The 27310-nt window shown below is 37.0% G+C and overlaps 1 protein-coding gene across 3 annotated transcripts in view; it reads left to right on the top strand.

The window, feature by feature from the left end:
• Positions 1-27310, top strand: part of LOC145984028 (cytosolic carboxypeptidase 6) — a 1364216-nt gene that overhangs the window by 833591 nt on the left and 503315 nt on the right. For all 3 annotated transcript variants that reach the window (XM_083117345.1, XM_083117347.1, XM_083117346.1), the window contains one exon: positions 3959-4088. In XM_083117345.1, coding sequence (XP_082973471.1) covers positions 3959-4088 — 130 coding nt within the window. The remainder of the gene's footprint in view (positions 1-3958; positions 4089-27310) is intronic.

Raw genomic sequence — 27310 nt, 5'->3', positions numbered from 1 at the left:
TGTGTCATTATCCGGCTGGGGGCTTTCACCAGGCTCCCTCTCCCGGTGGAATAACCCCGGGAGCGTCGGGCTGTATTTTATAGAAGGAGACCACTCACAATAGGATTTTACGTCACACAGCGGCACTTTTCAGTAAAATATTGTGACAGTGGTAGTTATATCGCAATGTCGATAATAGCAGCAGGTGCAGATTTTAAGCACTTTTTGCGCTGTTCAATATTGCATTATCGCACATTTTCAATTCTTAATTACTGCTAATTAGTCATACAGAGCCGTATTGAACAAAGTGGTTCATGAACTGATTCGTTTCGTTCCTGTAGTTGCCCAAGTTTTGGTGGTATTTAGCGTAACTTAAATTCATATTTTTGGTGGCAATATACGTACCTTGTAATGTCCCAATCTGTGTAATAATGATTGATTCAGTCTCTTTGAATCGCTATTTTGTGGTGAATATGTTGTGTTCGTATTCACAGCTCCATTTCATTTTTCACGCAAGTAAAATAAATATTGGGGTGTAAGGGGTGGGTCAGTCAGACACCGAAACGTCAACCACCCTTCTACGTAGTACTCCCCGTACTGCATGTTGCAGACTAGCGAGGCTCTGGCGTCTGGACTCACAGCCAGTATAATTATCTGTGGGGCTCGTGTTGTGTCGTCTACTTATGTTTGTGATTCTTCCTTCATCATCTCATCTTATCACTATTTATCTCCATCGTCGCGATTGGCCTAAAGCGAGGTAAAATAACTAAATAAGCTAAATATATATATATATATATATATATATATATATATATTTAGACGAGATCAGAATTTTTATTTTTTTAACGGATGAATAAAGAAGCAAGTCATTCATATATGTCATAATATTTATTTAGTTATAACAGTTTCAGAACTAAATTGTAAACATCCTCGCACCCTACAGCATTTTGGTGTCAATACGAGAACAGTGTTGTTTAACTTATCTTTTTCGTTTCTTTTCAACGTCACCTAGCATGATGATGATGATGAGTAGAGGAAATTTCACTCTCTGGTCGGTATTAGATGCAAGAAACTTCTTTGTGAACTCTCGAAAAACTCACACAATGGACGAAAGGTGTCCTTGGTTCGATTTCTCAGTCGAGAATGGAAGTTTGTTCTTGTATTTACTTGTATATTTGTTATTTAGCGTCCCTTTTCTGACACTTTTGACTAATCGGAACGATGACAATGAGTGATTAGAAGATGCAATTCATGAAGGTTACGTCATCGTCGAACTTAGGCCTGGATTCGAACGGTGAAACTTTAGTGGCGAGATCAAAAGTTGACCACTCGGGCACCGAGTAGGCATGGATGTTCGTTGTTTATGAGGATGGGTGATGAACTATTGAAAGGACGGGCACGCGTACTATCCAAGCCTTACCCAAAATTCGAACGTACGAAATGTGTAAACCACTGGCCACAGATGGTGCGCTATTTATTGTTTATCCTTCCATCAATCGTCTGGGCTAATCAGTTTAAATGTGCAATGTAAAAACATTAATGTTCCATTCATAAAATGAATAAAGTTTTACCCAAAACAAAGAAATACACGAGTTTCAAGGCTTCAACAACGTGTATAAACATTTGTTTCGTTAACAGCCCCCCTTAAGAACATACATCAGCAACAGTTGCCGATAAAAGAAACGACAATCACCTTGCTTAACTAAGTAAAAAAATCGCATCTCCAAAGGGAAATGGTATCCAATATACGAAAATCTCGCAGAAAATATACCACCATTATTACAGTTCATTTACAATGAAATAAATTGATTCCTGAAATTTCTTTTAACGCATTGCTACAAAGATTTTTATGTTAAATATGCAAAACCAAAAAGGCTAGATGTGTAAAGGGAAACCAGAACATGTAGAATGGGTAAAAAAGCATTCAAATCTTTCATACACACTAACACTCATGCGAAGCAAATGTCACAGAACATTACGTTTCTGAAATGTGAATTGGTTGTTTTGTGCTGGCATCGGAAGTAGAAATCGAGCATTGCAAGGAACACTGGCAAATGCTGCACAATATAACTCGCCGTTGACGGACTTCATTTCCTGATCAGATGCTACGGGCACTAGTAATCCCGGTAGTGGGGAAGGGTCTCTTGCTATGACCGTCTGCATCATCAGAAGAAAATCTCCCAAGAGGCTAACAAGGTGAGTCACGTCCATCCGCGAGGAAGGGGGAGAGAAGATCACGTTAAGGATGTGTGTGTCTCACCAGTAAATCCTATTTGAAGCGAACGCAGGAAGAGTGCTGGTACGAATCGCCCGTCTGACTGACTGCACGAAGTGCTACTATGATTCGGCTAGTGAAATGCACGCGAGGGAAAGGAGATTTCAAGTGAGAATTCTCTGTATGGTGACCACGAACGAAGATGTCTGAATATGTCGAGACAGAAATGCTGTATATGTTTTTATTTGTATTTTACGTTGATTTCAGTCTATTTAGGCTAATCACAACGATGATGATGAATGCGGAATATACATAATTGATGAAGGAACACATACACGGAATGAGAGTCGAATCTGCAATCTTCGCTCAACGTACTCGGTCATCGAGGCGACCATAGAAATGCTGTAATAGTCTTTCAAAAATATTCGTGACAAAGTAACTTGAACAATATAGTTGCGAAATGATGTCTGATATATGGCGTATGTAGTGGAAAATTATGTGGATTCTCGCAAACTGGAAAGGATGTGTATTTCAATATTTTAGGTCGTTTTTCTACTTTGCTCAAATGTAATTAATAACCAATACTCCAAGATACTCCAATAACGTTTATGCCCAGTATTCCAACCTATAACCCTTAATTTTGTAGCTCACTTTACTAACCACTACACAAAGAGATTGACTGTTTTCAGCTAATCTTGAGTTGTGAAACTAGCAGGTTTGATTCTGTGTTCGACAGAAGTCATGTGTGCCTATTGTATGCATGGAGGCACCAAAATGCATATTATTGGATGTAAATTACGAATATCATGAGAAAGAAAATTACTGAGAATACACATGCTGATTATAAGCTCTCCACCTCAAAGGCAATAAAAAAGAAATGGTGTAGGCACGGGATTTTCAATGGCAGCGTTAAAACTCAGAAATGTCCGCGACTGTACAAGTTGTGTATTCATTAAGAAATGGAGAATTGATTAGAGCGAGAAAGTAAGTCAACTTCTTTGATATTGTGATGATAAAAGTCTGTAGCATGTAATCATTCAAATATCGTGTATTTGTATTCTTTACAACAATTAGGTTCCCCCATTTTCAGGTTTGATACTTTCAAAGGAAGAGTGTAAATTATGCGCACAGCAGGTATATCTTTCCCCTCATTTTCAGTGCACTTTACGACAATACCTTTGAACTTTACTAAATTCTAATGCCTTCTTCATACAAGTGCAAAACGCTAGCACCGGTGACAAACATTGGTAGGATGCAAAATAGCCCGATACCAGAACAATGAGATTTCACTTTCGCTTGATCCTCCTGTTCCACAACGAGAGCAAATTACGTTCTTTGTCTGCCGCAGAGTTCTTTGTAAATACAATGTCCGTGATAGGCATTTGTCTCCCAAAATGTCACGAATCCTGTCCCACTCACCTGCAATTTGTAACTTGCCACGTGAATGTTGTTCGAGGCTACTTATTGAGTGGTGCATCAGGTGAGTTACCGCCACACTCGCAATTGCCTACTCTTGCCCCCTCCCCCCCTTACCCACACCACCCCCAGCGTGAGCTGCAAAGCACAGTAGGATGATAACCGTGATTTATCCTACGCTGGAATCCAGAACGTTGATCTGCTCGGAACCGAAGCATGCAAGATAGCAACAGCAGCGGCCTGGCTTAGGTTTCAGCTTCTATCATTCCAGAGATTTCTTGTCTCTTCCCACTCCCCTAGCCTTCACACACCCTAAATGCTAAAATTCTGTTCCGGTTTGTTTTACAGCAAGAGAGGAGACTTGATCTGGTTACCATAACCAACTTCCAAAAGCTGAAACCTGGGAAATCTCAAAGAGTTGTCGTGATTCTGAGCAGGATCCATCCAGGGGAATCGCCGACGTCATACGTTTGCCAAGGTAAGTAATACGATATGATATTTATTTCCTTCCAGATGCCAGTTCATAAGCTGTATGTATCATACAATGCCTAATTGTAGGCAATCTTATGTGTAAATTTTACAATGTAAAGTATAAGAAAATGAGACATCAAAAACATAAATACGAAAAGTAAGTTGACAAAGAGAACACAAAATAAAATACAAGAACTTAAACTAAAAATTAGCAAAACTATGTCCACTTTTTAACAACGTGGCCTGTAAATTGATTAAAATGATTACGCACGTTTGATAGATTGATTTGGTTTATTTTACTTCTCATTTCTTCTAATTTTGGCTAATCGCGAAGATGAGGATGAGTGATGATATGAAGGGATACTCATAAAGAACACCTATGACCAGGCCGGGACCCCTGGCGTCGTAGCGCTGTGTGCTAACCACTCCGCCACGGAGGCCGGCGATTTTGCACGTTTGGAAATGAGTAAACCCTTCAATTTCGCATAATTGTTTGAATAGTTAAAAATAGTTAGCTTCCACTTAATGATTATATTATTCTTACTTAATATATCTTCTGATAAGCTGATTGCGACGATGAGGATGAATGATGATTAAATGAAAGCTATGAAAGGAAGCTCGGTAAACTCTAACTTCTAAGCCAAGATTCGAATCCAGAACCTGTGGTGATATTATGAGTGGATAAATCAACGCGCTCGGTCACCGACGCGGTACCTGATGAATTCGTTGCAAATTTATCCTGAAATGTATCAGTATTGAATATATATGAGTGTCCGAATCACGTACCACAATGTTGAATTACAGTAGAATTGCCTGGTAATTTGTTCCTTGAAAGAAAATGCCAACGGTTTGGATTACCTATCGTTCAACAACGGGCATTGAGCACGCGATTGGAATATTTGTATGGGAAATACTAAAATATTAACATTTATGTAAATAAACAAAGTGAATAGTACCCACGAAATAACGAATATAAAAAACACCGTAGCTTCTGAATAGCTTGGAAGTAGGTATAAGCGTTACTGGGTATAATAAGATGAAGCTTTAGGTGGTGGGAGAAACCATAATTCATGGAGATTTTCTAGGTGACTGCTTCATTACTCGTGGCTCGTGAACTAGAATTTTTATTAGAAGCAGTAATCTACAAAACTGAATGCATGGATAATTTCTAGGACACACACTGTTTTTTTGTTGTTGTTTGCACAAGCGTTTACTTTCATTATAAAAAATATTAAAGTAGTGTACATTGTATCCAAATCAAGTAAAATTAGAGAATGACTGACTGATAAAAAATATCCAAGATCAGATAAGAATCTCTGGTTTAAGTACTGGATTCCTAAATCTCAGTTCCTTTTTTCGAAGGAAAATTGAAAATATACGCAAATGAATCCAGTTAGCTGCTGTTGTGAGTTTCTCATTATTTCGCTAACTCGAAGAAAAATTTAACTAGTTACGCAAATTTATTGGTTTGGTTGATGTTGGGTAGTGTAAATACGTCACACTATCTCTATTATTCATGATATGTAAATGCGACAAACGAGACCCCCCTACACCCAGTTGGCGCAGAAACAGAATTTGCTAAGTGGATAAAAGGTTAAAAGCGACAGTATGAAACTAATTTACATTATTGTCCTGCCTTCTTGAAAGCTCAGGGAGCAACATTAGGTCATATTCCACGAGCCAGTTAAAAGCTTGTTAAATAACTAATTGATACGTGTGTAAGCAAGTCCTGAATTCGCCTTTTCGAATATCCTTTATTGATGCAAAGAGCTCAACCCTTCCTTATTTTCTGAATTAGATCCTGCTCTCAGTCATTAAGCATGTCTAGAACAAGGAAATCGCCACGAAGGTCATTATGTGAATAATCGATATTAATATCTGCGCCAAGAGAGACATAAATTTTCACCGCCAATCAGATGATAAGCTTTGCAGAGAAAGGAGCAAAAACTCCCCCTTCGCAATCTGTACGTACTTAATAATCGAAGCAGGCAAGGTACGGGAATTTCCATCAATTATGTGAGACGCTTGTTTGATTTTGACTATTTTCATTTATCTAACAGGTCATTCCAATATGCACATATTGTGAACTCTGAAACACATACACACACATTTATTATCCCACAGAAGAAAAGCCAAAGATCAAATTCAAAATACAGGACCTTCTCGATGGCGTAATGGTAACGTCGTCGTCTAATAATCAAGCGGTCCTGGATTGATTGATTGAATTGCTATATTTTACTTCGCTTTTTGTGACACTTTTGGCTAATTTTCGAAGATGAGGATGAGTGATGACGTGATGAAATTAGTGAATGCTCAGGCCGGGATTCGAACCCGAGACCCCTGGCGTCGTTGCGCGCATGATGAATATGATGAAGGGACACTCACAAAGATCACCCACGCCCATTCAGGGATTCGAGCCCGACCCCTGGCATCGCTCTGTTTTGGGGTCATACAACTAACACTCCACGGCTGTTTCTTCATCTCGTTGTGTGAGGGACGTCATGTGGCCGTTACTCCTCTTGCTTCGAGCACTTCACTACGTCACTACTGGTTACATGGAATTTAGTTATGAACTCATGCTTGTGACAATCACAGACCACTACCGCTCCTCATTGAAAATTCTTTGTGGTTCCTTCATTTTCCGTAAAGTTGTGGTAAAAAAAAGTTTTAATGTAAAATTTAGAAAAATCTATTGGCCCGTTTCAAGTGTTTGTGGCTTTCTGTATAATGAGGACAATTTTCATCAACATTTAAAAGTATACTATTCTAAGTCTGTGTTCAAATTTTATAAGTTTAACTGTACTTATAGGTTAGGTATAGCAACGGTAAATATGAATATGACTGCATAAGGTGTTACGCCATTGAATAACCGACATTGTACACCCAACGGCGAAAGAAACAGTAAGCGAATTGTCCACCACCATTTTCATCCGGTCTGAATTACACAATATGATGACAATGAGTTGAAATAGAGACGTCAATAAGCAGAGAACAATGCTTGCTTCAAACCAACATAGTTTCTTTCCTTAAAACAACACAGCATATAGAATAAAAAAGTAATGAAAATAGCGGTGGACAATTTGCCTACCATTATCTTTGCCGTTGACTGTACGTAGGGGGATGATGTTAGCCCCTGGGTTTCCTCATATATTAATTCGGGTCTTGTAAAAACGCAGCTGGCGCATCCATAAGTTCAATGCCTTCGTCCTCAGATATATTCCCTAACACCTGTGCGCAGAGACGTCCAGCTAAGTTTGTCCTTATTAACTTAAATCCTTCGTCGAATTCTCTATACATATGAAACAGCTGCGCGCGGAACGCTTCGCTTAGAATCTTGTCTGTTGAAAAATTTGCACCGCAAAATCCTGTGATTACAGAAATTGCCGATCTTCCTTGATCGCCTAAAGTCTTAATTGCGCAAAGACAGGTTGCTTTTTGTTCTACGGTTAGCGTAGGTGAATGATATTTCACCATAAGAAACAGTTCGGCCTTATTCAGGACACTTCTGTTGAAATTGAGCCTGCAGTCTTCTCATGAAAAGAATCTTGACGTTTATTGTATCCTTGTCAATTACTTCACAATAGCCATAATGGTATTTTCACGGTTATTTCTTGTTACGTTGAAAATAAAATCTAATGTGCGTACATATTTACTTTGACATTTAAAATTGTCTTGTTGAGAGTTGTTGTAAGGGAGAAATCAGTAATTTGGTGATTTAGTGATTTTGGTTCTCCTTCTCAAGTTCTTTCCAGCAAAATCAATTACCTGTTAGTTACTGCCTCATTGTTCATAAATAATTTGCAGTATTAGATCTCAGTTTTATGACAAGTGCTATAATTATAATACTGGAATACCCATTTTGACGAGAACCACAATAATACTGGAAATATAATTACGAGTCCGAACTTTTAAAAATGGGCTACCGTTTTTAAAAACTTTATTTTACTTGCATAGGTTATGATAATTTTCAGAATATCAAAATGTGAAACCAGAATCCCCACTATATTGTCTACAATTTAAACACTGTTGATAATCAAAACAAACATTAATTATTAGTTTATTCTGATTATCGTACTGATATAGTTTATGGTTTAACACAAATCCTTGGATTCCTAAACATGTTGTTAAAGTATCGTAAGTGCACATAAGGTTACTGAATAGCTGTAGGGGCTGCTGTACTATTCAGTGAAACTGACAGGAATTGAGAGATTAAAAACAAAAACTTTTCCTTGTATCTAAGAATAAGATACACTTAAAACTAAACTTACTTATGATTTTAGCATACTAAATTGAACACGTGATCGATCGTAAATCTTGGTTATTGTTCAGGTTAGCGTGCATAACGTACATTATCCATGGAGGTAGGAGAAGTTGTCGCTTTTCTGAAAACTATTAGTAATTATAGATGTAATCGAGCAGCTGTCATTATCTGCTTTTGATGGTAATGAATTTCCAAAAACGGTCAGCTCCTACCGTACCACAAAACACCACAAATTCGAAAGTATGATGTTAAGCAAAATCTTATTAATGGATTACCAGTATATTAAATTTAATCTTTCTAGACGCTTGTGTTCATAATTGCAAATATTGACCGAATCAATTATGTATTTAAAAAAAACAGCTTTGAATTTTTAAGACTGTTTCAGAGAAATCTTGATCTTAATGTCGCTTGTGGGTATTAAAATAAGGTGCGGAACAATTACCCAGAGTGACACTTGGTCGCAAATATCCCCTTACCGACCATCCTTGAGAGACTCGCATATAGCATCATGATACTTGCCCGAAGTGACTAAGTGACTAAGGCCAGTTTAATCAAAAGATATTTGAATGTTTTATTTAATACAGGGAGCTTTCTTGCTTTTTTTTTCTTTATGTAATTTTCATGAATTTTGTAAGTGTTCATTTTTATTTTAACGAACTCTCAGCCGACATTATGTTGTTTACAAGTGACAGAGACGTAACCTCTTTTCGCCTCTCTTATATATTTTTTTTCTTTTACTAAATTCGTTAAATTTTTCTCTCCATAATACTCAATCGCTATGTCGAAGTAGGACTCTTCAATTTATGGTTCTCCTCAATCTTCTGTGGCTGTTTTCATGTAGTTTCTGGAGAAAGGCCATTAATTTGAGGATTGTTTTTAAGATATCCATTTTTTGAAGTTTTCTCGTAGCGTACTAAGGATTATACATTGAGATGCGCCCAGTGGCGACCAAAACAGCTTTGGTACTCAACAAAACTGAATAATTTTGCTATATGAAGGAGTTTCATGAATTTTCTCTGTGGTTTCAAGTTCGTAAGATTTTTACACGACTAAAAAATAACTAGGATTCAACGATCAGAAAGACAGTTAATATGAAAGGCATCTTGAAAAAATGAATTAATAATAACAATAATGTTGTCATGTCTTACTTGCATTGTGATGAATACTGTAAAAAAGTATACTCTATCTCGGGTATTTTTGGAGCAATTCCTCGCATAATGGCAGAGAAGGGGGAGAATCGAGTGGGCAGAGCGAAGCAACACTTGGTGACACAAACAGCTGGTAACTGCAGTCGCTTCCCCCCTCTTCCCGCAATCCCATTCTTTCTCACGTGTTCATTGGTGGAGTCGCCTCGCGACAGTGCTTGCGCAGACTTGTTTTCGTTCGCTTGCTCCAGAGATATCAGGTACAGAGTATAGGTGTTTTTCGACTTCGCTGAAACTTTGCTGTTGCTGGAATCCACAATGAGATCAACCCACTTGCTATGGAAGAGATTCAGTATATTCCAGTATATTCATTACATTGGCTATGTAGATCATTTTACACAATATTTATGCGTTGCTAGAACTGTATTTTTTATTGATCAAAACTTCTGTTCGACAGACGACAAACAAATGGGAACATTCTGATTTAATGAACAATGTCTTCGATTATGATGTTAATTATGTTTCATATTAATTTTCACCTTTAGATACGTGGAGGGAATATTATATGCTGAAGGGCTCATTTTGTTTGGGGTGTCCCACAACGTGGGGTTCCGGTGCCTCTATTGTCGCCATTGGTTGGAATCCGAAATATTTTGGAATTTGGAAGTATAGGCGGAATATTTTGAAATTTCGAAATATAAGCAGAATATTTTATAATTTTTGTGTAATTATGCATTATGTATTATTGGTTTTCAAAACAATATTTATTATATTGTTATACCTAAGAGCATAAAATTAACTATTTCGACTACTTTCGATAATATATATTTCAGTAATGAATTTAGTATAGACAAACATTTAAGTTGCCAGGTTACAAGTGTTAACGATAGCGTAATATAAAAGCGACTAAAGTTTTGGTTTTGCTAGGATTCCCTCTCGTTGTCTAGCATTTTTTAAATTGGCAGATTCTAACCATAATAATCATAATTATATAATATAATATCATGATAATTATAAGTATAGTCATCATCATAATTAACGGTGAATTTTCATGAAACCAAGTGGTTCGTTGCCCTTCATTTAATCCTAACCTAGATATATGTTTTTGTGAAAAATCACTTTTGCAAAGATAATAATCTAGAGTTGAGCACAGATCGTAACCATGTACCAATAAGCCACGACAGGGATCGACGAACCCGGGACCATATGATGCTTAGTTCATATCACCTTTGCCGATTTTTTCCGAGGACCGTTTTAGCATTACTTGTCACGCTGTGTACACATTAAGTGTACTGTGCATGGACGTTAAATGAAGCTAGTTTGTTTCACTTGCTCTCCAGTTCGGTTGACGAACCTGTCACGCCAATTAACAATATGTGTCTCGGTAAAACTTTCATATGACCATTACGAAATAATGCCTCAACTCTGATGCACCTTTTTTCATCCTCTTTCCCGTGGTTTATATACATAAGAGGTTAAAAGGGGGCATGCTTGTGTCTTTGTCTTTCGAATTTGCTGAAAATTTAAATTGAAGAACTTAGGGAATGCCGAATGCTTGTCACTTTCCCTTGTCTACGCTGCCTTGTTTCAAGCTCTGCCTTCTTCCATTTGCTTGGCTGAATATCGGATACAGAACGTTTGCGCTCGTTTTAAGCGCTGGCCCGTCAGTCATCCACCCTTTCTCTCCACTCTCTCTTTCTTCGAGCATTATCGTCTTTGAAACGGCACTTTACGCCAGGCCTAAATTTGCCGTTCTAAAAATCAGTTCATCTTTGGAGAGCGCTCGGCAGTTTTCTAAGAAAAGGGAGACTTACAGAAGCGTATCATCTTCAAAAGTAGCTGTTTTAAGATGGGCGTAATACAGAAGGCTCCTTTGTCAGTTTCCCATTATTTAGAAGGTTCATTCTAGCCGAAACACCGAAGAATTCGAGGAAGGTATTATCATATTAATTTCCTTTCGTAGCATATTTACTCTCTGTTTACAGTGTGCGTGCGCATAAAGTTAAGGCTAAAAATAAGGTATTTAATTTCAATTTGTGTAGTTCGGTGTGTTCAGCAAGTTCGCTTCACCTGCGACAATTACATTTCCATTACCTTTTGGAATGGTTTGCCCTTGGCCTCGCTCATGTCTCTTTAGTTATATGTGTCGGATAAAAGTTGTTTTTATTAGTAGGGGTAGGTGTAGGTTCTGGAACACCACCTTTATTTTTCATTTTGCATGTTTCAGGGAGCACTTTTCCTATCTTTGTTTCAACATACATGTAAAACCTGATTTAAAAACTTACTTCTTTTCTTTCCAAAAGTATCAGAACTTTAACTATGATGGTTAATAAAACGAAAACTGTAGAATGTAAGTTTCCTTTTCAGTCATAAAGCTTGGACCATAAGGATATTTCGAATTGCTTTAAATTCACAAAAGTCAAGAAATTAATTAAGAGCAGAGTTTATTTTCCATACAAATGACGAAATCGAAGAAGAGAGTATCCCTGTAGTGTTCTATAACTTAATGCATGCAGTACTGTAACTTACAATCGATGCATTTGGCGTGTTGAGGTATAGTAATTATGTACGCAATATTAAAAACCGTGATTTTAGTGGAACTGTATCTATGCTGAAACACCGGAGTCTAAAAATCTTCCACGGATGTTTGCATTATATGATTGTTACAATACAATATTTGCAAAAAATCCACTCAGCAATTTTCAACAAAATTGTACTCTTAAAATAACATGGACCATCATGTTTCATGTGCATGATATTTCCATTTCGTCAGTTATTGATTTGTTTAAGCACTAGCAACAGAGTAAGCTGTCCCTGTAAGATTGCAGGGACAACTAAAATTACTGGTAAAATCAAACTTTCAGCTTCAGTTTTCACTTATGTAACAGTAATTACAAACACTTGTATTATTTTCTATAAACGTTAAAATTGCACCAATATGATTTAAACACTGAAATAACATATTTTATAGAATAAAAGGGCGTTAATATAAATACTATAGATTGTAGAGAGAGGTGCTACAAAAGAAAAAAACAGTGCTTTTCGGTGGATATGTCAACGACTTTATTAATAATAAATTTATTAAAAATATATTCTAAGATCAACAAATTAAAACACAATAGAACAGTAACATATACTAGATCAATAGAAAATAATTTATAATCACATTTACTCGCATGTCAAACCTATCCTTTCTCCACACCAGCATGGATGTGTACAAAATCGTTCAACTGTGACTAATCTCGTCGAATTAACAAATTACGTTGCGTCAACTATTGACGATAAAGGACAAGTCGATGTAATATACACGGACTTCTCAAAGGCCTTCGACATGGTACACCACGATACTTTAACTTAGAAACTAGCCTACTTTTGCCTCTCCTCGCAACTTATAAAACTACTTGCTTCATATTTACAGAATAGACGACAATATGTCATGCAACAAGGTTCGAACCTAGGCTCCCTGCTGTACTTGATTTTCATTAATGATTTACCCGACGCACTAAAAAACTCCGAAAAGTTAATCTTTGCTGACGATGTCAACATTTTCCAACACATTAAAAACGATCACGACTGCACGAAATTAGAAGACGAACTTAACGGAGTACTTGATTGGTGCAAGAACAACAAGGTTAATCTCAATCTCAACAAACATCCCATCCAATACTCGTATAACATTTCCGACGTAGAAATCCTAACAGAGAATACTGTAACTGACCTTCGAGTCACATTTGACAAAGCTTTAAATTTCCAGACACACACTGCTCGCATCCTCAGTGAAGCACACGGGAACCTAGGATTTGTGATGAGAATGGGTAGCCAGTTTAAGAAAAAGAAACCTTTTTGCTACTTTACTATACGTTTGTCAGATCTAAACTTGAAGATGCCTCAGTCGTTTGGGACCCGATATTTAAAAAGGAAATCGAGAAAATAGAGAAACTCCCAAATAAATTCTTAAGGTATTTATTTATAGTATATAAATTAGTTGGCATTTATCCAAAATTCACTCGGGTGACATCTTACGCAACATGCTTAGTGTCTTGTCCCTTGAAAAAAGAAGACAGATGCACCAGTTAACCTTCCTTTCCAAACTTGTCAATGGAAAAGCAGACTCCTCCGCACTTCTCGCAAAAATAAACTTTTATGTTCCATACTCAAAATTAAGACCCAGAAATGACCTCTTCCAAATTTTACTCCGTAGAACCAGGATGGCCGAAACGGATCCCATGAGGAGAATGTACAATATAGTCTCTAATAATACCCCTGACATTGATCTATTTAGACCTAAAGGCAAATATATTATGTGAACCCTGTATAATAGCATTGTAACCAAATATGTTGTATACTTTATGATATACCATCTTTGTATTATATATTGTTGTTATGTAATTATTATTTTGTTCCTTCTTATCGTTTCTTCTCTCATTGTTTTTGTTTTCTATTTCCAATTCTTAATTACTTCTGTTTTGTCAACATGTATGTGAGCTTAACTCAGAATTTAACCTCAAACCACTGTAACTGGGCATTTGCCTGTAGTGTTTAATAAATAAATAAATAGATAAATACGTTTTATGTTCTTCCCAGTTTAATATTGTATGGAAAATATTTTCTTGTAATTCTCGCCCCCTCCCTCACATCTTTTGCTACCATTCATCATATCCTCATCTTCGTGATTAGCCAAAATTAGCAGAAAAGCTGAGTAAAATAAAGCAAATGAAACAAATCAACACAGAAATGAGCTGTAACAATAAACCATAACGTGAGAAAATGTGGGCCATCAACTGCAAGTGAATTCACAAAAATTAGTACGGAATTTCTAAATTTGCACACAATGAGCTTCCACCCAAACAGTTCCCCTGCGAGGGACGCGAAGGAACTTCGACGAAAATGTATTCCAGACTCAGGTTCAAGTCTTTAGGGTAAAGAGAGTTTTCCCAATATGTGGTTGCTATGCTGTCTTGGTTGGGTACACTGGCTGCTTTATGTTCAAGTATCTTGTAAACGTAGACCTTTCTACAAGTTACAAGTGCCAGGGGTCCCGGGTACGAATCCTGGCCTGGGCATGGATATTTGTGAGTGTCCATTCATCAATTTCATCATATCATCACTCATCCCCATCTTCGCAAATTAGCCAAAAGTGGCACAAAAAGCGAAGTAAAGCAAAGCAAATCAAATCGCAAAAGTTACAAGTGCTGAGAACGTAGAATTTCCATGATCACCTCGGAATCTAAAAAAAAAAAATGACCGTCATATTGTTATTTTTAATACAATTATTAATATTTATTCTGTATCATTTTGTGAATGAATGACGTTTATCTAGCAGTAACATTTGCTGTCTACAATATTTGTATTTTTCATATTTAGTGTCGCTTTTCTGCCATTTTTGACAACGATGACGATGAAAGGTGATTGATGAAATTGATGAAAGGACATTCACAAACAACACCATGTCCGAGTAAGGACTAAACCAGGGACAGTCAGTAACAGGAATTACAGAAATAATATTATCATTTAAAATCTTCGCAAATCAACGTAGAAAGACATAGTTTGTAATTACACTGTCATGTACTGTACAGAGTTTCCTCATAGAATCAAATTTATATTATTTCATGAAGTCATTCTTTTAGAGATCAAAACAAAGTATTTAATTTCTATTTTACGCTAGACAAGTATTTAAATATTTTTTATTTTACTATATACATTTATCTTACAGTATTCGACGTCTTTTTGTTTACAGTTTTTAGGACGTAAGTGGGACTTGTCAGATTGAAGAGAAGCTTTCAGAACGTCTTAACGGAAATTTTATAGCTAATCATCTTCCACCCAAACCATGAATTCCAGCAAAACCATTTGACTTCCTCTTTTCCATTTTTCCTTTCTTTATTCTTTGCTTCCTTTCCGAGAGGCTGACCTACACTCACAGTAGGTTCTTCTGTGACAAATGTATCGATAATATGAGCCATGACTCACTGCGAACCCAATCTCGCAAGTGACAGAAAAATCGGACATTAATCATTCCTTTTCGGCTCAACCGTTCAAGACTTCGTCCAACCAACGGTCGGAGAATTCAAATTTCAGAAACGCGGACTAGGATCAAAGTCGTCTCGCAGGACAGGGGAATTCCCTCTCCCTGGATAATTCAAACGAGATGAATCCTCCAGCTCAACTCCAAGTGTTTTTTTTTCTTTAAAATATCTTCTCTGCGAGTCAACAGCATAATCTCTCCTCTTTTATAAAAAAATTTGGAAGGTTTCTTTCCTGAATTGGAGCTCATTTTTAAGCAGGACCTGCCAATTCTCTGTCTGGTAGAAGCATCCCAGACAGAAATTCTCAGCCCATAGTCTCTGAAGAAAAAGAAAAGAAGAAGCCGAAGAAGAGATTATTTGATTTCCTTCCTATTTTCCTTTAAGGAGACGAAAAAGCAGGACCAGAATAGATGAAACAAACATGATAAAGGAAGGAGGACAAAGAAATGAAAAAAGAACTTATCAAAGAAGGAAGTATAAAATAATAAAGTGAAAGAAGCCAGAATCTAAAATAGTTTCTTACCTCGCTGATAAACTTTACGATGGAAAAAAATGCCCCGGGAACAGGAGTTGTTTACATTTATTTTTATTTTCTATGCCTCTTCCCATCCCAAATGACATCCTCGTAATACAAAGACGAGAAAAATAAGTGAAGAAACGATATTACAGTCTCAAAAGTTGTTGATTGAGGTAGTAATGGTGGCTTTCCGTGTTCCTACTAAACGTGAAATTTAACTGTCGGGTTTTATTGTCTTGCAGTTGTACAAGTTATTCCGGCTCCTCTTTAAACTTGTCAACTTCAACTGGCGAAATACAGTTATAGGAACGTTCATGGTCTGTATTGAAGGATGTCCTCATCTCAGTGACTCTGTACCAGATGACTGTTGGAGGTTAGAGAGCTTGGAGCATTTTGCCGATTACACCACCACTATGTAACTGCGAATGTAGACTACACCTTAATTTTGCTTTGGTACTCGGATGAAAACCTGGGCTATAAAATTGTGGTCCTGACGAAGTATAAAATAAAATACTAATTATATACACGTTACAATTACTTACAGTTACTTACATTTGACTCTAAAGGTTAATTGGATCATCAAAACGTCTATATTCTTTGAAACTTTAAACTATTACTTATTTGTTTATTTTGGATATTTAACAAAACGTTAGATTAATAGTGACGATGAGGTTGATGTTGAAAATAGTATGTACATAAATTGTGCTATAAACATTAAATTAGTATCAGTATAACCACAATATTGAGTTCCTAGCAAAGAAAATTTGATAGAGACCTTACCTGTATGGTCCTTGCAAGAATGTGAAAATTAGCAAGAGGCAAAGTAATATACTAGATTAGGTAAAACATTACTTCAAGCTGCGGAAACTGTTTTTATCTTATCTTTGTATCTTATTATTATTTAGATGCAACGGCATTTTCTTTAAAATGATGCTAACGTTGCATCTCTCCCTGTGCAATTTTCACACATACTAACACGTAAATGTCATTTCTACACTTTTTCTACATTTTTAATGTGAACAGTTGGTAAAGTGATTATTGTGCAATTACAAGAACGTATCCCGTGATTGATATATTCCTGAAATGTATTAGTTGTTCAGTTTTGCATATTCAGTATTAAATGTTTGTGCCGAGTTTAAGCGCCAAAGTGTAGCGCAATGAATATACACATTCTGCAACTTTTGATTGATTGATTAATTGAGTTTAAGTTTAAAGTCCATTTTATGAACAGTAAGGCTAATCGGGAATGGGCCTACAGTTTAATGTTGAATCCGAACCACTATGTGACTCCACTGGGTATTTCTGCAGCTTCTCACTACAATAAATGTACATTAGGTATTTGTGGGTTTCTATTTTGTTAACACACAGGATACAAGTACAACTTAGTAGTAAATGGTCCTTAAATTAGAAAAAATGATCATAGTGTTTATTTGCTAGCGTTACTTTCTCTTGAAATGGCTTCTCAAATCATTACCCACTTGCAAATAAAATACCTGCGATTTCAAGTTTTCTTGTAATTTTGACGACATCCTATTGTACGTACAGTACATGTGAATAATTTAATACCTAGGAACAATGATGTGACCTTTACATGCACGAATATAAACAAAGTTCAACCAGATCATCGAGGTAAATTATATGTAATTTCAGCACAAACGTTAACCACCTATCGTAATTTCGTTCAATTGTCGCGCTGCAGTCCAAACATATAGGACAAAAGGTATAAAACTATCAGTTTTCCGCCACTCCGTGCTGAACCACGTAGAAGCAGTTGCCGATGCAGTCAAGTCGTCTGCTTCACCGCTGAAACAAGCAAGACAACTGTGACCCGCTATCCACGTTGCAAGAATTATTCACGCAGTACTAGTACTATATCCTTTTGCACATTCACCATGCTGAAAACCTACTACAAGCACTACAAAACTAACACCACAACAAACACAGCTACAAATAAATCTTCCATCTCCCACATGTTTTCTATTTTAGCTGCACAGCACCAGTAAAGGAGGAAGAAATTATAACATGCAGCGGTCATTGACCTTTTAAACAGGAGTGTGGAGAGCTTTGGCAACTGTTGTGGCCGGTTCGCCGACGCGGTTGGTTTTCACTGACACAGCTCCAACTGCCGTTTTCTCGTTTGGCGGGAAGGCTGTAGAGTTATCTCTTTTGCCCTGTAGGTCGAATAACGTGGAGAGTAAACAAAATATTGTTCGAGCAGGTGTATTTAAAAAGTAGGCATGTTAGAAACCGGGTATCTCTGGTAGTTCAACCGTCTAATCATCAATCTCGACTTTAAAGATTGTCGTCGCCTTGTAATCAAGGGGTCCCTGGTTCGATACCCGGTGCAGGCACACAGTGGTTTGGATCCCACTTTAAACTGTAGGTCCAGTCCCGATTAGCCTTATTGTGCATAAAGTGAACTTAAAAACACTACATCGACTTTAAAGTTATACACTAGCCTGACTTAACTCTGTCTCAATTTGTTGATCTCTTCTCTGGGTGTTCATGCCCAGTATCTAATAGCTATGGAAATTACAATACGATAAAAATACGTACAGTACAGCCACGTACTCTTCTGGCTTGTAACAACCCCATTGGCTTTCAGAAGGGCTGTTACAACAGACGTGTCCGCGACTTTACAATTTTCTTGGATATAACGAACAATGATACACAGTATGTCCGTAGTATGGGGATATTTGGAACTTTGATATAACGCGGAGAATGATAGAAATATTGTTTTCAGATGATGTTGTATTTTCAGGGAGATAAGTAAACGTGTAATCATAAGTAATCATGTCGAATGCCCTTATGATGAGGATATAGCCTACTTGAAATCTTAAGATCAAAATGTCGAAAAGGGAGATTGTAGAGAATGTGTAAAGAATAGTTTTGCATGAATCTTATTGTCAGTTTTTTGTTTAGGCAAGAATGTGTACAGTGAAAGGAGAATTTTTACAATATTTGTTTTCGTAGGAAGGGATGCATTTTTGTTCCTAGAGTTAGCTTACCATGAAGTTATTTTACACCGCAACGCCGCTTGCTAGGTTGCGTACTTACAAATATAGTTTTTAGATGTCAAATTTTTAAACCTGGAATAACAAGTTCCACGTTTGCAAATTCATGCACTTGTTATCTTAGCTCATGCTACCGTCACGTAACCTCTAGCATATTTCCATCCATGCACTACTAAAGTAACAGTTATTCCCAGTGTTCAGAGCTGCACCTGATTGGCCTAAGGCACAAATACTGATAGGATTGTTAGACCAGATTATTAGGGAAAAGGTATACAATTCCGCATCGTTGAAGTGCAGGAGGGAAAACGGTCAATCAGCCCCTTTTCCCGCATTGCGCCCCGAAACCATTGCAACCCAACGAGGCTTAACCCACAACTCTCTTGGTCGAGGAAATCGTCCATGGTTTCTGTTTTGTGCTCTTCTCTTCCGTGGTATTCAACTGTCCCTTGTTTTCTTCATGCGTGTGCGGGATCGAGTGACTCCTGCCCTATAAAACGTTGGCAGGAGATATGACGGTCTAAGACCAGTTAGGCACATAGTGGTTCGAATTTTACTATAAGCTGTCCCGATTAGCCGGTTAGCCTTTCTGTGCATAAAGTGGACTTAAAAACAAACTCAATCAAACAAAGAAAGATTTAAAATGGGACCTGAGTATCTAATTGTGTCCCCATTATGGTACTACATAGTACTTCACAATCCAAACACGCTTCGGCTAATCGTGGACTCTCATAGAGTTGACATGAACACACTCTAATTATGTTTATATATATATATATATATATATATATATATATATTATACACACACATATTATGCATGTGACAACCAGACACTGTCCATTAACTGTTCTATTTCCTGATTTCTGAGAAATTAAACTATACTACGTATCGGAAGAATATTATTATTATCCAAAAAATGAGACAAGTGTAGAGCTTGTAATTAAGAACAGGTACGGATTTTGAAAAGCCAAAACGCACAATACAAAGCAATAGTTTTCGTAAACTAAGAATACGCGGACATCGTTATAACCACATAAACAGGCAGCAATATGATAAAAATATACAAGGAGATTTCATAAGATTTTAGTTTCATCCTCAGCTCATCACATCTACTACGAGCACGAAACCTTTCTAGGTAAACCGCAATTATACAAATTATGTGAAATAAAATGTATATTTTGAGCTTGTACAATAAATTAATAGCAGGTAAAGTATGTAGGGAATTATCAATACACAAATGAGCATAAAATAAATATATTCCATTTATATTGTAAAGTATTTACACTTAAAAACAAAAAACCTTGACAAATGGAAGCAGAAACCTTTTGATATTACACACATAAGTTAAGAAAAGATAACATTAAGTAGATCAGTACCACTAGACAGATAATGATCAAACGATATTTCAATATATTGTAAGGTTTCCGTTATCCATACCATTCCAGATCTTCCTTGGAGTCACGTATTAGATCAATAGGAAAGTAATTTTATGCCCCAAGTAACCGTTATAACGACAAGACCAACGAAGCTACAAGCAAAAGAGAAGTGGAAAAATCTTTCACAGCGTCCCATTATAAATTATTACCTCATTTGATCCATTTTCTGGGATTCGATTCGCATAAAAATTTATCTTCTTCAAGATTCTCATAAAATTCACGTTCTTGCCGCAAAAAATATAAAACGCTCTGCTGAACAAGGATTTTCCTATGCATTTTCTAACAGGCTTCTTTTATATGTCAAATGAACCGAAGAAAATTACTTTGAAAAAATGCATACATTCCCCTCAGGTAGAAATTGTGCATTTTTAATCACTAGTGATTTCCATTGCAAATTTAGATATTTCAATTTAAACTGTTACTCTCCATTTCCTGTTGGGAGACAATATCACCTGAATGACAGTACTGTATCACCTTATTACTCTCTAAATTCTATTACTTAACTACTTGAAGTCTTCTTATTGTACGTATAATGTAATAAATTTATTGCTGTACGATTTCTTTAATTGAATTCCTAGTTTAAGTAGAAGTAACTTTTGTACTTTACAAGCTATTGGATTGGAAGGTTCGTAAAGATGAGGAAAAACATTGTTTCCTGTATACAATGAGATTTTCCAATTTTTTGTCGTTTGATTTGAGTTATTCATGCACGAATATGTTTGCAAAATATTATTTTCTAACATTCGTAGTATACCATGTTGGTTTTATTACTGTCGTATGATTGGTTGATTTGGTGCTTTAAGTCCACTTTATCCACAGTAAGGCTACTTGGGACTGGACCTACAGTTTAAAGTGGGATCCGAACCACTATGTGCCCCCACCGGTATCGAACGCGGGACCCCTCGATTATAAGGCGACGACGCTACCACTGCGCCATCGAGGAGGCCTACTGTCGTATGAGAACTAAAGGAAAGTAACTCCAAAAATTCCGTTCTAATATTTGTTTAAATAATCTTCTCTGAAGAGCTGTATTTGGGGTCAGATAAACATATCTTCACTTCGACACAATCTGTAATCCTTACCAGTAAGGTTGAGTTACGTATCTCCAGTTCATTGGCTTTTCTTTTTTAATAAGAGTCAGGCATATTCCTAAGATTACATTATTTCCTCCTGTAAATTTGATATATTGGAGTTACGTCCCTGTGGTTCTCGTACGACGATACATCAGTGTTTCGAATACCAGAGTTAAACAAATTATTTGTATTACGGTTTTGTAACATTTGCATTGATACAAATTCAACAATCAAGTAGATACCAAGGTATGCGAATTTCGGCTAGATGTGATAATATATTAGTAAAACTTTGAAAAATACCTTATATCAATACGTCTTGAAAACAGTTTCTGCATTGTATCATCGATGAATACAACATAAGCTATGATACCTATAAAACCTCCAAATAGAGATTCTGTTTTTTCTTAATGTCGTTATTGAAAAACTATTAATATATTAAATATGTTTACTGCTTATAGCATCGCACGTTCTTGAACTACAGGAAATGTGATATAGTTTGCGTTTAATTATTTATTATTTTTGAACAAACTTTAGTATTTGTCAATAAAGTGTCACTTAACGTACCACCTGTGTGATAAACCGTCCTCTCAGAGCAGCTTCACATTGGGCTCGGGATTTCTGACTATCGAACGCTGTAATTCATTTTAATGGAAATCAACAAGCGCACTTTTTAAGCTCTCTGAGGAAAGTGCATTTTGTTTTGGTAATCGATGCAGAGGTTACTGAAACGATGTGACAAATATCGATTAATTGAGCGAAGGCCTAAGCAACCATCCATTCTCATCCATAAATGTTGACAGTGCCAAACGACCTTCTGACCTTTTCCCGAACTGCCCTTCTCACTCAAATTCCCTTCCAACGATAAACACTGGTGTTTATTTTAGAATTATACGTTAGAAACAACTTGTTACAAAGGCATTAATGCAAATGTTTCTGCGTTTCTGGTCAGTTTGTCTTTTCCATAATTACGGTTGTGTGTGATTTATATTACAACTCATCATTAGGCTATTATTTACTGATATTGTTGCAATCAGACAATTATCTGTGTTGTCTTTGTTTATCTTCGGACAAATATGACTGTGAATATGGCGTAAATCATTTGCGTTTGAATTCGAGGTTGTGTTTAAACCTGTGTATTCGCTGCTTACGTTCTCGGTTAGAGTTACGCCCAGCACCGTGGTTAACTTAAAAAAAGTTGAAAGAGGGGAGTTATCCAAATACAAATAAAGAAAACAGTCATGCACACACAAACACACACACACACATCACATCTAAATAACTTTCATGTTGTTTGTTGAAGAAATTATGTGTATGGGAGAAAAAGTGAAAGAGGGAGAAAAGTTAGAAAAAACGGGGAAGCTAATGGTTTCCTGCACATGGCAAAAACATGAAAATCACGGATTGAATTGTTTATCTCATTACACTTGTCAAATAATAGCCTTCAAGGAGTTCGGACGTGCATGAATAGCTCTCTCTTTCCGCTTGAGTCGCCCGCTGTGAACCGCATGTAAGAGGGTCCGTCTACCCAACTAGAGCTTGCACGGAGGAGGGGATACTGCAGCACAAGTACTTACTCTGTCGTATTTTTTTAAAAAATTGTTAAGAGCAGTATTGCCCGAAAAATGGGAATCAGCAAAGCTGAGTGGCAACGGATTGAAAACTCCATCTCGACAGCCATAGTGAAAGAACTCAACCAACAGTTCGGAGACCTGGACAGACGCATCGCCCTGGCATTTGCAAGTGATGCGGTGTTGAAAGAAATTAAACCAGCGCTGACCACTGCAATTAAATCTGCCGTGGAGGATGCCATTCAAGAAGTAAAAAACGATCTCGAGAGGAAGATCTCTGAGCTAGACAAGCAAGTGAAGCAAGTGCGAAAGGATCTGAATTCCCTGGAACAATATGACCGTCGCCTGAACCTTGTTTTTCATGGCATCAATGAAAGTGAGGGTGAAAAGTGTGAAGTGATTGCTTCAAAAATCATCAATGAGCAGGTGAAAGTGAAAGTGCCACAAAATGTGTTTCATCGTGTTCACCGACTGGGAGCACCGCGACGTGATGGCAAACCCCGGCCGATCATTGCGCGCTTTGTCACCTACGCCCAGCGAGACTTGGTCTACAAGAACAAGAAGAACCTAAAGGCTACAGGGACAGGTATTTTCATAACTGAAAACCTAACAAAAGCAAATTTGGACCTTTTTCACAAGGTAAGGCTTAGTAAAATATTCGAACGAGTATGGACAACCGATGGGAATGTACTTACCCTACACAACGGAAACGTGGTTAGGATTAGTGACCCGGAGGACATCGCAAAGTTCAGCAGAAAGTAACGCTGTCCCGCCACACTCCCCTCCTAACGGTGGTTGCGTTTATTTTTGGAACTGCTTCTCCCATCAATGACGTACGGGCAACGGTGACCAGTCAAAAGTAGAGGGGAGGGGAATGCAGGAGAACATTCCGCGCCGAACCATACAAAGCTTGCAATACTCTCTGCATTCCTCAATGGTGGCGAAACGAGGGCATGAACCTGTCGCATAATAGACTGTTATATAAATGTAAACAACCCTCAGCTTGTATTCTAACTCACGCCAGAATATATCGGCAAGCTCAAAAATCTATATTTCTCCCATTTTTAGTTAATCAACAAATATTTTCATTTTTTATTTTATTTTTCTTCTTTTGTGTCAGTATTCACATTTTTATTTTAATTTTTACTTTTTTATTCTTAAATTTTTCATTTATTTTTTACATTTTTAAAAATTTGATTGTAGTAATAAGTCACTATGATAACTAGCACCTGTTTTTTTGAATTAAGTGTTATGCGTATGCACATTTTCATTGTTATTCCAATATGCAATTCACACTTGGGACAGAATATATACTTCATGATCAACAGTGGAGGAAACTATAAATATAAATGACCCTACCAATGTAGTCAATGGTGCAGAAACGCCACTCCCAATCAGAATTCACTCCAGTTACTTAGATGAGTCGCCCATTAATATCCGCCACAGCAATTACAATATAAAGGAACAGCTCGAAGCTGAAATAAATAGATCTGAAAATGGCTTTAAATTATGTCATCTAAATATTCAAGGTTTACTCAACTCCATAGATGAATTTAAAGAAATGATATCGAACTTAAACTTTGACCTGATAGCCATTACAGAAAGCTGGTTAAAACCGAATATTAGTAATAATATAGTAGACATCGAAAATTACACATTAGTTCGACAAGATAGATTAAACAAATCTAGAGGTGGTGTGTGCTTATACATTTCTAAATCGCTTAAATGGAAACTTTTAGACGGGTTCGTTAATAATGATATCGGCGTAGAGTACCTTGTAATCGAATTAACTATCGATAGGAAAAAAATTGGACTTATGGTAGCATATAAACCTCCAAATGTCAGCTATACTCACATCAGTCACGTAGCAGATATCCTCCAACACCTATACTTAAATTACGATTACTTCATTGCGTTAGGCGACTGGAATATCAACATGTTAAGAAAAAACGAAAGCAGTACTAGACTCCTTCAGAGTATAATCAAGGAAGTTCACGGGAAACAATTAATTACCAAGCCAACCAGAGTGACAGCGACGTCAAAGTCATTAATTGATTTAATCGTTTGTTCACAAGATTTAATTGTAAAGCAAATTGGGCAGAGCGAGTTACCTGGAATCACAGATCACCATATAACATACTCCATATTTGACCTGTACGCACCAAAGCAATCTAAAAAAATTATCAAAATTAGAAATTTCAAAACCATGGACTTGGACAAGTTTCGTAAAGACGCGGAAAATGTGGAATGGTGCAAAATCGAAAGAAACGAGGACGTAGATGCAGCGGTGGAGGCCTTGAATGATAACATTATCAGATTAATAGATAAGCACGCCCCCCAGCGAAAAATTCGTGTAACCAAACCTCCCGCCCCCTGGATTTCAAATCAAGTAAGGGAATTCTGGAAGTTGCGCGACTTCTTTCATCTGAGATATGTAAATACAGGAGACCCAGACGCTCTCCTATCGTACAAATACTTCAGAAACAGAGCCAAAAAAGCAGTCAGAAACGCAAAATTTAAGCACTATAACGAAACGGTAAATATGAATGTAAAAAATGCTAAAAATTTATGGTCTAACCTCAGAAGCCAGGGACTTTTACCAAATAAAAAGAGTAATGCGCTCTCCTCAGATACATTTCGGCCGAATGCGGTAAACGAGTTCTTTGTTAAGCCGAGTGCACCCTCAGATGACAATGCAGCGGTGATTGATCAAACCAACACGTATCTTGAGCAACCCAACAATGACACGTTCTTTTTTACCCCAGTAAGTAGCGAACAAGTACGTAAGATTTTTAACAAAATGAAATCAAAAGCGTGCGGTTATGATGGCATAAACCTAACTATTTTACAGTATTGCATCCCCTTTTGTTTAGAAGCTCTTACGCACATTATTAATCTTTCCCTTTCCAAAGGTTGGTTCCCTCAAGAGTGGAAAAAATGCGAAGTAACACCTATACCTAAAAAATCCAACCCCACAGAAATAAAAGATCTACGACCTATTAGCATTCTATCCACAATGTCCAAAATATTTGAAAAAGTAATATATGAACAAATACTTTCACATATTCAAGGTTTCCTACCACACTTTCAATCTGGTTTCAGAAAAATGCATAGTACTTGCACTGCGCTGGTAGATATCGTAGACAATGTAAGTAAAGGAATAGATGAAAATGAAGTTACACTTTTAGTCTTGTTGGACTATTCAAGAGCGTTCGACTCGATCAATCATGAATTGTTATTGGCCAAACTGTATCACTATGGCGTTACCGGAAACGCGTTAAATTGGTTTCGATCATATCTCGGCAACAGGAAACAACGTGTGAAATATCGGGAACCGGAAGTCAAATACTCTAAATGGTTAGTTGTTCAACAAGGCGTCCCTCAAGGAAGTATATTGGGTCCACTACTATACATGATTTACGTAGCTGATTTCGACCGCGCTGTCCAATATTGCCACTACCATCAGTATGCTGACGATTCGCAAATCTATATTCAGTGTAATACAGAAAACTACGATAATGCGATGACCAAACTTCAATTCGACCTGGATGCTATAACAAATTGGTCACGGAGGAACTCCCTTCAATTAAATCCAACAAAATCTTGCTTCATGACCATAGGAACTCATGGTACACTTAAGAAACTTCACAAAAACGCACCTTCTCCTCCAACTCTTGGCAGTATACCGCTATGCGAAGTGGATACAAGCAAAAACTTGGGGATTGTGTTCGATAGACACTTAAATTGGGAGCCACAAGTCGAATTTATTGTGAAAAACTGTATGGGGAAACTTAAATCTTTGTATAATTTAAAACATGCTCTGGACGCTAATGTTAAAGATCGTCTTATGCAATCACTCGTCCTATCCACATTAGACTATTGCGCTCCAGTGTACAGTAATATATCCCAGGGCTTAAACTATAAACTTCAAAAAATTCAGAATTGTTGTATACGTTTCATATTTAACCTAAACAGAAAGGAACATGTATCCCCCTATTTAAAGAAACTTTCTTGGCTAAACATTAGCAATAGAAGAAAATACTTAACACTCACCTTGATGCACAAAATACTTAAGAGTGGCTCCCCAAAATACTTATCCGATAAGATCTGTTCTCGTAGAACATCAGCCGAACATAATATCCGCAACAAGCACAATCTAAAAATCCCCAAACATAAAACCGCCACATATA

This window comes from Lepisma saccharinum, chromosome 2, assembly GCF_977018435.1.
Source record: "Lepisma saccharinum chromosome 2, izLepSacc3.1, whole genome shotgun sequence".
Lineage (NCBI taxonomy): Eukaryota > Metazoa > Arthropoda > Insecta > Zygentoma > Lepismatidae > Lepisma > Lepisma saccharinum.
Note: the sequence above shows the minus strand (reverse complement) of the source record. Positions and strands in the feature narration are given on the sequence as shown.